The sequence below is a fragment of the Carcharodon carcharias genome, chromosome 11 (assembly GCF_017639515.1).
Source record: "Carcharodon carcharias isolate sCarCar2 chromosome 11, sCarCar2.pri, whole genome shotgun sequence".
Taxonomy (NCBI): domain Eukaryota; kingdom Metazoa; phylum Chordata; class Chondrichthyes; order Lamniformes; family Lamnidae; genus Carcharodon; species Carcharodon carcharias.
Genome location: NC_054477.1, coordinates 9,266,536 through 9,278,595, shown reverse-complemented (window position 1 = coordinate 9,278,595; position 12,060 = coordinate 9,266,536). Strand labels below are relative to the sequence as shown.

At 46.9% G+C, this 12,060-nt stretch overlaps 1 protein-coding gene across 1 annotated transcript in view; it reads right to left on the bottom strand.

Moving 5' to 3' along the window:
- The window catches only part of LOC121284440 (beta-arrestin-1), a 137,224-nt gene that overhangs the window by 43,378 nt on the left and 81,786 nt on the right, over positions 1–12,060 (bottom strand). Inside the window, exon 3 of the mRNA XM_041199904.1 lies at positions 9,767–9,827. Within this exon, the coding sequence (XP_041055838.1) occupies positions 9,767–9,827 (61 nt within the window). The remainder of the gene's footprint in view (positions 1–9,766; positions 9,828–12,060) is intronic.

The window sequence follows — 12,060 nt, the reverse complement described above, 5'->3', positions numbered from 1 at the left end:
TGCCTGCTCCCTCCAGAGCGCTGGGCCCATCCACGTACAAGGGGAAGGCTCAGGCAGGGATCAGATTTGCGGAGATTGTTAGTGCCCTCTGCCAAACTCCCACGCCCGCAACCCCCCACGACCTCCGCCCCCCATGACCTCTGCCCCATGACCTCCACCCCCCATGACCTCCACCCCCAATGGCCACCGCCCCCCACGACCTCCGAACCCCACGACTTCCGCCCCCCACGACCTCCGCCCCCCCCTTGACCTCTGCCCCCATGACCTCCGCCCCCCCCCCCCCACGACCTCCGCCCCTCTTCCATACCGCATTCTCTGTAGGTTGCAGGGTGAAGGGTCCACAGTGGTCACCCCACTGCAGAGTGGACACGCTGCAGTCGGGCTGTGAGGCTGAGACCCGCGTACCCTGCTCCAGGAGGATGCGCCAGGGAGGCCTCACAGAGCTTCGGCGCTGGGGCCTTCACCACCACCCCAACCCCGCCCCCCCCCTCCACCAGACATCCCCGTGGCTCGTTTCGACAGTGAGGATGTCCGCCCGCCCTTTTCAACATGGCGACCAGGTATGAGGGCAAGGGTCCCGTGCCATCCAGCCCGGACTTGCTGTGCAAGGCGCCGAGAAACCCCTGGCTGCGTGATTAATGGCGCCCGGGGCTGCACGATTACCGTGGAACTTTCCACCAGCTTCTGCAGTGGGAAACACTCCTCTGCCCCCTGCCCCCTGCCCCCTGCCCCCGCCAAGGGGCTTGGTCCCGGATGGGAGAATTCTGCCCACTGTGTCTCTCCGGCCGGTGCAAGGTGGTTGCCGATGCCTGTCTGTCCATGCCCACTGGTCGGCTCCACTGTGCCAACCCTGCCAAGGCTCCCGCACTTTGTGCTGAAATGTAATTGCTGAGTTTTGTGATTTAAATTGGATGCAAGACGTTGAATTGCTGCGAGCAGGAGTTAGAGCCAGGGTTTTCAGGCCCCCAGCGTGAGGCATCCTGCTATAGGGGACCCTCAGAGCCAGCCAAATGTCCAGTGGGACAGGAAGATCCCACCAGCAGGAGGGGCCAGAAAACCCTGCCAATTGGTGTGAGTGGGTGAGGGTGCCCAGGTGCAGCTGGCTCCTCAAGGCTGCATCACTCCGAGTGCTGGAGGCTCCTCTGTTTGGCTCCCCGAACCTCCAGCTCCCCCTCTCCCTCACCTCCCCTCCCCCTCCCCCTCTCCGCCACCTCCACCACCTCCACCTCCGCCTCCACCTCTTCCTCTCCCCCACCTCCACCTCCTCTTGTGCGTCTCCCCCCACCCCCCTCCTGGTGGATCCAGGTGGATGTGGTCTCAGACATACCCCTCCCTATATCATGCATCTTGTTGTACGGTTCAACAGGTGGAAATTCTCCAGATATTGTCACGTTGCTTGTGTAATTTCAGTGTGTGCAAAAAAAAACTAATCAGAAATGCAACAATTAACGAATGCTCATATAATGGATTTTCATTTTGGGAATGGATATTTATCCAGCCTGTGAACTATTGTAGATTAAACACCAATCCCATTCCATCGACCTGAGGCTGATAAATAATTGTTCACTGCCCAAAAGTCACATTTGACTCAGAGGTAGGGACACATCGGAGTCCCAGTATAGCCCTAATAAGTCCATAAGACATAGGAGCAGAAATTAGGCCATTCGGCCCATCGAGTCTGCTCTGCCATTCAATCATGACTGATAAGTTTCTCAACCCCATTCACCCGCCTTCTCCCCATAACCTTTGATCCCCTTACCAATCAAGAACCTATCTATCTCAGTCTTAAATGCACTCAATGACCTGGCCTCCACAGCCTTCAGTGGCAATGAATTCCATAGATTCACCACTCTCTGGCTAAAGAAGTTTCTCCTCATCTCTGTTCTAAAAGGTCTTCCCTTTACTCTAAGGCTGTGCCCTCGGGCCCTAATCTCTCCTACTAATGGAAACATCTCCCCACGTCCACTCTATCCAGGCCTTTCAGTATTCTGTAAATTTCAATCAGATCCCCCCTCATCCTTCTAAACTCCATCGAGTATAGACCCAGAGTCCTCAAACATTCCTCATATGTTAAGCCTTTCACTCCTGGGATCGTCCTCGTGAACCTCCTCTGGACCTTCTCCAAGGCCAGAACATCCTTCCTGAGTTACGGGGCCCAAAATTGCTCAGAATATTTTAAATGTTTTGAACTGGGGCAAGGGGAATGCTCGACATCAGCCTGTCCCTAGTTCAAGTTAAGTGCTCAGTGTAACTCACAAACGGACATAGCCAAGGATGCTGCAAAATCAGGAGTGAAACGCTTTCTAGTTGGTTTCTGGTTGTTCTGGTTGACCCCAGGTACGTGCCAGTTATTCCGGTTAGGATGTGCCAGTTATTCCGGTTAGGATGTGCCAGTTATTCCGATTAGGATGTGCCAGTTATTCTGGTTAGGATGTGACCCAGCTCCAACTACTTTTTCTCCTTGAAGTTGTAGTCGACTCTTAACTGCCCTCTGATATGGCCTAGTAAGCCAGTCAGTACAAGGGCAACTAAGAGTGAGCAGCAAATACTGGCCTTGCCAGCAACACCCACATCCCATAAAAAAAAATGAAGAAAGAAAACTGTTGATGATGGCAAGGTTGGAAGGGAGCAAGGGGAAGGGTTGGTGATCAAGGAGCCTAGCTTCCTCTGCACCTATAACTGGCCCCCTTCCAGCCAGACTGACGTTTGATTGGACATGTTGACTTGGCGGGAGAAAGTAGACCCCTTGGTCTCTGTTCCAACTTCCTAACCCCACCGAGAAATGTAGAATCCAACCCTTGGTGTCAGCCTTGGCTCAGCGAATAGGGTTCTTGGCTATGAATCATAACACTCTGGAGTCAAGAGAAACCGGAGAGAAATGCATCATTTGAAGCCGACAATTCCAGTGCAGTGCTGCAGAGTCAGAGGTGCCATTTTTCCCAGATGAGGTGTTAATCCCAGGCCCCTTCTCCTTTTTTGGGTGGACACAGATGATCCCATGACCATGATTTTGAAGAAGAGTGGGGTGAGCGGCGGGGGTGGTCGGGGGGGAGGAGAGAGAGGTTCGGGGAGGAGGGCAGTTTTCCCTGAAGTCCTGAGGCCAATATTTATCCCTCAACCAGCATCACAAAAACAGACGGTCTGACCATTATCATATTGCCGTCTGTGGGATCTTGCTGTGCGCTAATTGGCTGCCACATTTCCTACATTACAACAGTGACTACACTTCAGAAAGTACTTCACTGGTTGTGAAGCACACTGGGATGCCCTGAGATCATGGAAAGTGCTATACAAATGCCAATTCTTTCTTTCTTTAATGCTTTATAACGTCTCTCAGTGACATCACAAATCAGGGCACTGTTTTAAAATTCGGGGATGCCCTTTTAGGACAGAGATGAGGAGAATTTCTTTCTCTCAGAGGCCATGTGACTAGGAACTCTCTGCATCAGAAGTGGAGTCAATGAATATTTTTAAGGCGGAGATAGTGTCATGAAGAGATATTAATGTCTGTAATGTTATTGGAAATTATTTTTAAATTGGAATTGTAGTAGGGTCTGTGTCGTTGTGTGGCTCAACTGGGTTAAAGCCAACCAGTCTGGGTGCTTTGATGTCCAGTAATTTTGAGGTGTTAATTAGATAAACGTAAGGAAGAAAAAGTAAAGTGGAAATTTGCATTTGTTGAATAAACCATTCAAAAGAATGGGTAAAATCTTGCACCTAGCTGGGGGACACCAAGCAATGTGTTTAAGTTACTGATAAAATTAGTGGGATGAAAATGTTATTGTTAGAAGATGTGACATTATTAGCCTGGGACACAATGGAAAATTAACATTGAAAGGGAAAGTTTATCTATATGTTTATGTGTAAGTCAGAGGCATTTAAGATCTAAGCAGCCTGTAAGCCCTACATCTGTGTCTGCAAAGGAAACAATTTGAAAGGAGCCTCATTTTGAATTTGTACGGTCAACTGTGCTTTGCCTGGTGTCTGTTTAAAGTCTATGGTTTATTGTTGCCTTGGTGAAGATTTACCTGGGAGTGATTAATTTGGGGATTTGTTTATAAGCTATTAGTATGGTAATTTGTAGACATTTGTATGTGCTTAATTTGTTGTTAAATTAATAAATGTTTAATTTAGTTTTATATAAAAAACCTTTCGAGACTCAGTGGTCTTATTTCTGAATTCAGAGCTGCATCTCAATTGAAAATATAGGTAATGACAGTTGTTCAAGTTTCCCTCTGGGATTTAAACAACTGCTGTGTCATAACAATATAAGTAGATTCCTGTTAAGACAGGGAATCACAGATTATCGGGGTGAGATGGGAATGTGGAAATCAAAACACAAGAAGCTCAGGGATGATCTTATTGAATGGCGGAGCAGGCTCGAGGGGCAGAATGGTCTACCCCTGCTCCTATTTCTTATGTTCTAGTTCACATATGGTTAATCATTTTTACACATGAATGCTGGATTCACACAGCAAAATGTCACTCGCCTTGCGCACAGCAAGATTCCACAAGTAGTGGGGAGATGAAGCAATCTGCTTTTGGCAGCTTTGTGGAGAATAGTGGCCGTGACACCAAGGAAAACACCCTTCATTTTCTTCGACTTGTACCCCGATATATTTAACAACCAGTTAAACTGGCAAGATGAAAATAGAGAAAGCTGGGAACACTCGGCCAGTCAGGCAGCATCTGTAGAGAGAGGAAAACAGAGTTAGCGCTTCGAGTCCAATCTGACTCTTCTTCTCCGGAACAGGAGCATTCCAAAGAATCGTCCTATTGGACTCGAAACGCTAACTCCGTTTCCCTCTCCACAGAAGCTGCCAGAGGTGCTGAACGTTTCCAGAACTTTCTGTTCTTTATTTCGGATTTCCAGTGCCTGGAGTGTCTCACTTGTATTAAACCAGCAAGATAGCCCAGACAGGGCGGTGGTTTAATATCACAGGATGGTGTTTACACTGCGGGCACAAGCAGCTTTCTGTGTGGAGTTTATGCCCAGAATTGTGCCCATTTTGAGAAATGCTTTTATTCCTTGTTTCTGCTCGAACCCATTTGCTTATCACCAGAAGGTAAATGGAATGAGCCGTGGAGCAGCATTTTAAAAGGTGTTTTCAAATAAAAAATATTGTTTCAAAAAACATTCTGGGCCCATTTATGATTGATAACATGGTAACACTTGACTAAAGCAGCTGAAAATGAGTTTATTATAAAAACATGGATTTTTGATCAGCATGTCAGTTCGCCAGCTGTGACTGATCTGATGTTAAGTCATCCGAAAATGATTTATATAAAAATGCAGAACATTTGCTGCTTGGATTGAGGTGCAGCAGTCAGTTTCTTGATCAATTAAAAATAAACTTTCAAAAGCTTTTAAAATGTATCCAGCACAGTGCCCTTGGAACCATAAAGACTCAAAAAAAACCCAACCAAAAACTGACATCTATTTTGATTTACTTTATTCTTTCATGGGATGTGGGAGTCCACCAACAAGTCCGCCGTTTGTTGCCCATCCCTAACTGCCCTTGAACTGAATCGTTTCAGGCCATCTCAGAGGGGCATTTAAGAGTCAACCACACCGCTGTGGGTCTGGAGTCACAAGTAGGCCAGACCGGGTAAGGGCAGCAGATTTCCCTCCCCTCAAGGACATTGGGGAACCAGATGGGTCTTTACAACAATCAACAATAGTTACCACAGTCACTGTGACTGAGACTAGCTTTATATTCCAGATTTTGTTAATTAAGTTTGAATTCCACCAGCTGTCATGTTGGGATTTAAACCCACGTCCCCAGAGCGTTAGCCTGGGCCTCTGGGTTACTCGTCCACTGACATTACCAATGCACGGCCAAGTCCCTGCAATATAGTGCCTCAACTGTTATCAAACACCACAAGGTGCTTCGCAGTAGAATTATAAGAAAATTTTAAGACTGAACCACATAAAGGTACAATTTGGCCTGGTGACCAGGTCAAAGAAGTAGATTTTAAGGAGCGCCTTTAAAGGGGGAAAGTGGAATAGGGAGGGAATTCCAGCGTTTGTGACACAGGCAGCTGAAGGGACGGCCACCAATGGTGGAGCGATTAAAATTGAGGATGCTCAAGAGGCCAAAATTGGAGGAGCACAGATATCTCGGAGGGCAGTTGGGCTGCAGGAGGTCATAGAGAGGGGGAGGAATTTGAAAGAAAGGATAAGAATTTGAAAGTCAAGATGTTGCCTGACTGAGAGAAAATGTACGCCAGTGAGCCCAAGGGCGATAGGGTAATGGGGCTTGGTGTGAGTTAGGACATGGTCGGCAGATGACCTCAAGTTTATGGAGGATAGAATATGAGGGACCAGCCAGGAGTGGGTGAATAGTCAAGTCTGGAGGTAACAAATTTGGACAGGTTAGGCTTCTATCCGCTGCAATTTAGAAAGTAAGAGGTGAGTTGATTGAAACATATAAGATCCTGAGGGGTCTTGACAGGGGGGATGTGGAGAGGATCTTTCCTCTTGTGGGAGAATCTGGAACAAAGGGTCGCTGTTTAAAAATAAGGGGTCGCCCATTTAAAACAGAGATGAGGCAAAATTTTTTCTCTCAGAGGGTCGTGAGTCTTTGGAACTCTCTTCCTGAAAAGGCAATGAAAGCAGAGTCTTTGAATATTTTTAAGGCAGAAGTGGATAGGCTCTGAGTAAGCCAGGGGGTGATAGGTTATCGGGGGTAGGTGGGATGCAGATTTAAGGTTACTATCAGATCAGCGATGATCTTATTAAACAGCGAAGCAGGCTCGAGGGGCTGAATGGCCTACTCCTGCTCTTTGTTTGTATGTCATGAATGAGGATTTCAGCAGTAGATGAATGAGGAGATGCAGTGGCAAACTCGTGCAATCAAGTTCACAAATCGAATAGAATTAACGGTAATTCCCGACGGTGATCAGTTCACATCCCGGAGGTGTGGCCAGTTTTGTCAGGTTTCAGCACGATAACTTTGAAACTAACACAAGAGTTTACGGAGACACAATTTGTGCTGAATGTAACCTGTGCTAAAAATTCCACAATCCATTCTGCTGGTTACGTTGATTTCCGGTGAATTTCTCCACGAAAACCAACACAGCCAAATGGGAATGCTAGCCTCTCATCTTAAGGATGTTACATACACGCACTGCCACACTCTCCTTCCGGATTCTCATCCCTGTTTTCAAATCCCTCCACCGCCTCGCCCCCTCCCTAGCTGTGTAACGTCCTCCAGCCCCACTGCACCCGCCACCCACCCACCCCCCCCCCCCCCCCCCCGAGATCTCTGCCCTCCTCAAATTCTGGTCTCTTGAGGACCTCCCAAATTTAATTGCTCCACCATTGGCAGCTGTGCCAGCAGCTGCCTGAGCCCCCAACTCAGGGAATGCCTTGCCTACATCTCTCTGCCTTTCTACCTCTCTTTCATCCTTTACGACACTCCTTAAAACCTACCTCTTTGACCAAGCGTTTCTGACCTAATATCTCCTTATGTAGGTCGGGGTCATAATTTGTTTTATAATGCTCCTCTGAAGTGCCTTGGCCATTTCATTAAATTAAAGGTACTATATAAATATAAGTTGTTGTTGTTGGAGTTCTTCCTGCCAAAGTGGACAATCTCACATTTTTCCACATTTTGGGAGAAGTAAAGAAAGAAAAGCCATGGACTGGTTGAGTATATCAGCCCGAGCTGGCAAAACCTAGAGCAAAATGGCTACTGTTAGATGGGATTCTGTCATTGGACAGCACTTGCTGAACAAGCCTGAGCACGCTAATCGCTACACTACCAACTAATTTAGGATAATCAGTCCAGCTCAAAACATGGCTCATTTACACTTCCTAGAAGCAAAACACATTCATACCCAGGGACCCATTCTCTGCAAACAAAAGGAATATGTTTAAGCCTTATACTTTTTTTTTGAATTACACGTGAGTTTGGGGAGCCTATAGTTCCCTATTACTTTCTCCATGGCAACGCCTCGGCCAATCAGAGTCGACCTGCCAACCAATCAGCACCCTTTTCTCCTGTAGTATAAATATTTTGAAATTTGACATTCTTGGATTTGTGTTGGCTATCGTACTGTGATAAAATCTAAATGGGGGGTCTGTGATTAGTAAGCCATTTGAAAAGGTACCCTACAATGAAATAAGTTTGAGATTGACTGGCCTGGAAGAGGTGTGAATGTCAACAGCTGATTCACTGCCAACTGTTGCTGTCCAAAAAGAAAATGGTTCAGATCTGAAATGGTCGAACTCAATGCTGAGTCCAATCGAAAGATGAGGTGCCATTCCTCAAGCTCATGTTAAGCGTTCATGTTCATCCTGAGAGACATGGAAAGTGCTGGAAATGATAAGGGCGGGATGACAAGCTGTGGCTAAACCAGCCCACCTGAACCCACTGGACCTTCGGTCAACTGCAATTGGTTCCTGATTCCTAAATTGGAATCAGTAATGCAATAAATGAACAGATAACCTGCCTTTCTGGTAGTGTCATTCCTGGGATAAATATTGAACAGGGTATGAGGAAGCTTTACAAGGTGTGCCAGCAAGACCTGGCGGTGATTGGACACCAACCTCAAAGGGGTGAGGACACGCCAAAAAAATATCATAGGGAATCCCAAGCTTATAAATGGAGGTAGTACAAAGGTTATGAAGCTTAAGGAGGAGGTGGTGGTGTAGTGGTATCATCAATGGGTTGGTACTTCAAAGGCCCTGGGTAATGCTCCAGCGACCTGGGTTCAAATCCTGCCATGGCAGATGGTGGAATTTGAATCCCCCCAAAAAAATGGAATTAAAAGTCTAATGAAACCATTATAAAAACCCATCTGGTTCACTAATGTCCTTTAGGGAAGGAAATCTGCTGTCCCTATGTGCAACCCCAGACCCACAGCAATGCTCTCTGGAATCACCTTCTCAAGGGCAATTAGGGATGGGCAATAAATCCTAGCCAGTGATGTCCACATGAATGAATAAAAGTAATTTAAACCTCTATAAAGTATTAATACTTTATCCTCTCAGAGGGTTGTGAGACTTTGGAACTCTCTTCCTCAGAAGACAGTGGAAGCAGAGCCTTTGAATATTTTAAAGCAGAGCTGGATAGATTTTTGATTAACGAGGGGGTAGGTGGGAATGTGGAGTGGAAGTTACAATCAGATCAGCCATGGTCTAATTGAATGGCAGAGCAGGCTACTGTCTGGAGTTTTGGAGAATCAGAGGTGATCCCATTGAAACCTACAAAATACTTAAAGGAATAGACAGGGCAGATGCAGGTAAGGTGTTTCCCCTGATTGGTGATCTAGAGCCTGGGGACACAATTTCAAAATAAGGAGGAAGCCACTTAAGACCAAGATGAGGAGAAATTTCTTTACTCAGAGGGTTGTGAATCTTTGGAATTCTCTACCCCAGAGGGAGTGGAAGCTGAGTCATTGAATATGCTTAATGTAGAGATTGATAGATTTCTGATTAACAATAATGTAAAGGATTATGGGGATAGTGTGGGTAAAAGGCATTGAAGTGTTCGATCAGCCATGATCGTATTGAATGGCGGAGCAGGCTTGATGGGCTGAATGGCCTCCTCCTGATCTTATGTTCCTACAGTACTGGCACCAAGTGGGTTGGGTTAGGTTTTGTGCCTAATTCTCTGGAGTGGAACTTGAACCCATGAATTTCTGACTCAAAGGTGAGTGTGCTACTGGCTAAACCAAACTTGACACTTGATGGTGAGACCAACACCAGCAGCCAGCCCATGGTCTATTTTCATTATTTTTCTGTAGGTATTGCACTCACCAACAGGCTCCACAAAGTCAACATGGTCGACAAAGTCCCTTTTTCCAAGGTAGACGGTGAGCTGAGAAAGGGTAAGAGAAGCAAGAGATTAAATTTGTTTGGTTGTACAGATCTTGAGCATTGCTGATAAAAGAGATTGACTGGTGGATCGCATCAAACAGCACATTCCTTCGGCTGCTCACAATAAGCCATACTCAACCACTGATTGTTCTCAACCAACTGTGCTTGCAAACCTCACAACATGGAGTCTAATGTTAGATGTGATTCTGCGATTGGTCAGCAGTTGCTGAACAATCCTGAGTGGGCTAAGCATTACACTAACAACTAATTTAAGATTATCAGACGGGCGTATAATGTCGCCCACTTATGCTTGCTAGAAGCTACTTTGCTTCGTATGCAGGAACCTGCCCTCTGCAGGCAATAGGATCACGCCTGGGCAATGCACTTTATTTGAATTAAACAAAAGCATGGGGTACCTTCATGGCAAGACCTTGACCAATCAGAGTCAACTTGCCAACTAATTAGCATCCTTTTTCTCGTGCAGTATAAATTGTTGCTCTCTTTGAAATTTGGCATTTTTTGTATCTGTCCTGATGAGTGCAAGATGTAAAGCTTCAGCATCATGTCTCTTTTTTCAGCAATGCTCAAGGTTATATTTGATGCAATAATTACATAGAATTTCACAGCATTCTCATCACAGAATCAAGCCATTCGGCCCATCCGCTCGGTGCTGGTGTTTATCCTCCACACGAGCCTCCTCTACTCCTGTTCATCTCACTCCATCACCATATACTTCTATTTCTTTCTCCGTCCTGTGTTTATCCAGCTTCCTCTTAAACGCATCTGCACTTCTCACCTCAACCACTCGCCGTGGTAGCTTGCTCCACGTTCTTCCCACTCTCGGGGTAAAGAGGTTTCTCCTGAATTCTCAGTTGAATTTATTACTGGCTATTTTATGTCAATGGTTTCCCGGATTCTGGTCTCACCCCACGAGTGGAAACATCTTCTCTAGGTCGACCCTCCCAAAACCCTTTCAGAGTCTTAAAGGCCTGTATCAGCCCTCAGCTCTCTCATTCCCGGAGAAAAGAGACCCAGCCTGTTCAATCTTCTGATTAATAAAAAGGAAACAAAATGATGCAGGTTCCACTTAGTTTAGCACCGGTTGGCCTCCTGTGGCATTGCTCATGATTACAGCAGGAGACATCATTCCATGCAACACGCGCTGTATTAACCTGCTGTTCAGTTCCACCTCTCTTTGACTGGTTTGCCTTTTTAAGAAGGCTCTGAAGAAGGGTCCATGTGCGCCAGAATATCAGCGGGCCCGACACGCAGAATGACGCAAGATGACATCGGGCGTGGGTCCCAACGTCATCACGTATCGTCTTGAACTTTCGTTCAGCGGGCGAGCATTGGAGGCGGCTGCATGCCCATCGAACTGTCGATGGACTATTGAGGCCATTATAAAAGCAATTACCCTCATTAACAACGCTGCCCGTCCAGCCTTAAGGTTGATGGGCAGGAGAAGAGACCAAGCGGCCCTCGCGTTTTTTAGGAAACCTCATCCGCGAGCGGGTTGAGGTTCCCTGCAGCTTTTATAAAATTAATAAATAAATGTTGCTAAATGTGCAAACACGGCCCCAGCTCAGGGGAGATGTTAAAATCATTTTCCTGTCCATTTATTCAAAACTTTCGTTATCGACTTAATCTCCCTGAGGCATCTCCGTGCCTCAGGGCGATGGTTGCGCTGTTTCACGCGCATGCGCAAGCCCTGACTCTCCCTCCTCCCCACCCCCCCACCCCACCCCCCCCACCGCTCGAACAGCAGAGCACCGCCGATCGTGGGCCCTGATTGGTTCCACACCCACCCCTGCCCGTTCCTGATCAGCCCGCCCGACAGAGGTAAGATGCAGCCCACGGACTCGAAACGTTAACTCTGTTTCTCTCGCCACAGAGGTTGTCAGACCTGCTGAGTTTTTTTTCCAGCATTTCCTGTTTTTATGGCTTTTTAAGATCCCAGGCCCCATTGCGACCTCCCCAGTTTTGTCACGTTTCATACGCCGCCCTCAAATTTCAGTGTCACATTTCACGACAAAGTATAAACAATTGGGATACAAACTGGAAGAGCTAAAGTTTCTCCTTCCTAACCTCCTCCAGCCCCTACACCCCTCCCTATCCCTGTAACCTCCTCCAGCCCCTACACCCCTCCCTATCTCTGTAACCTCCTCCAGCCTCTACACCCCTCCCTATCTCTGTAACATCCTCCAGACCCTACACCCCTCCCTATCTCTGTAACC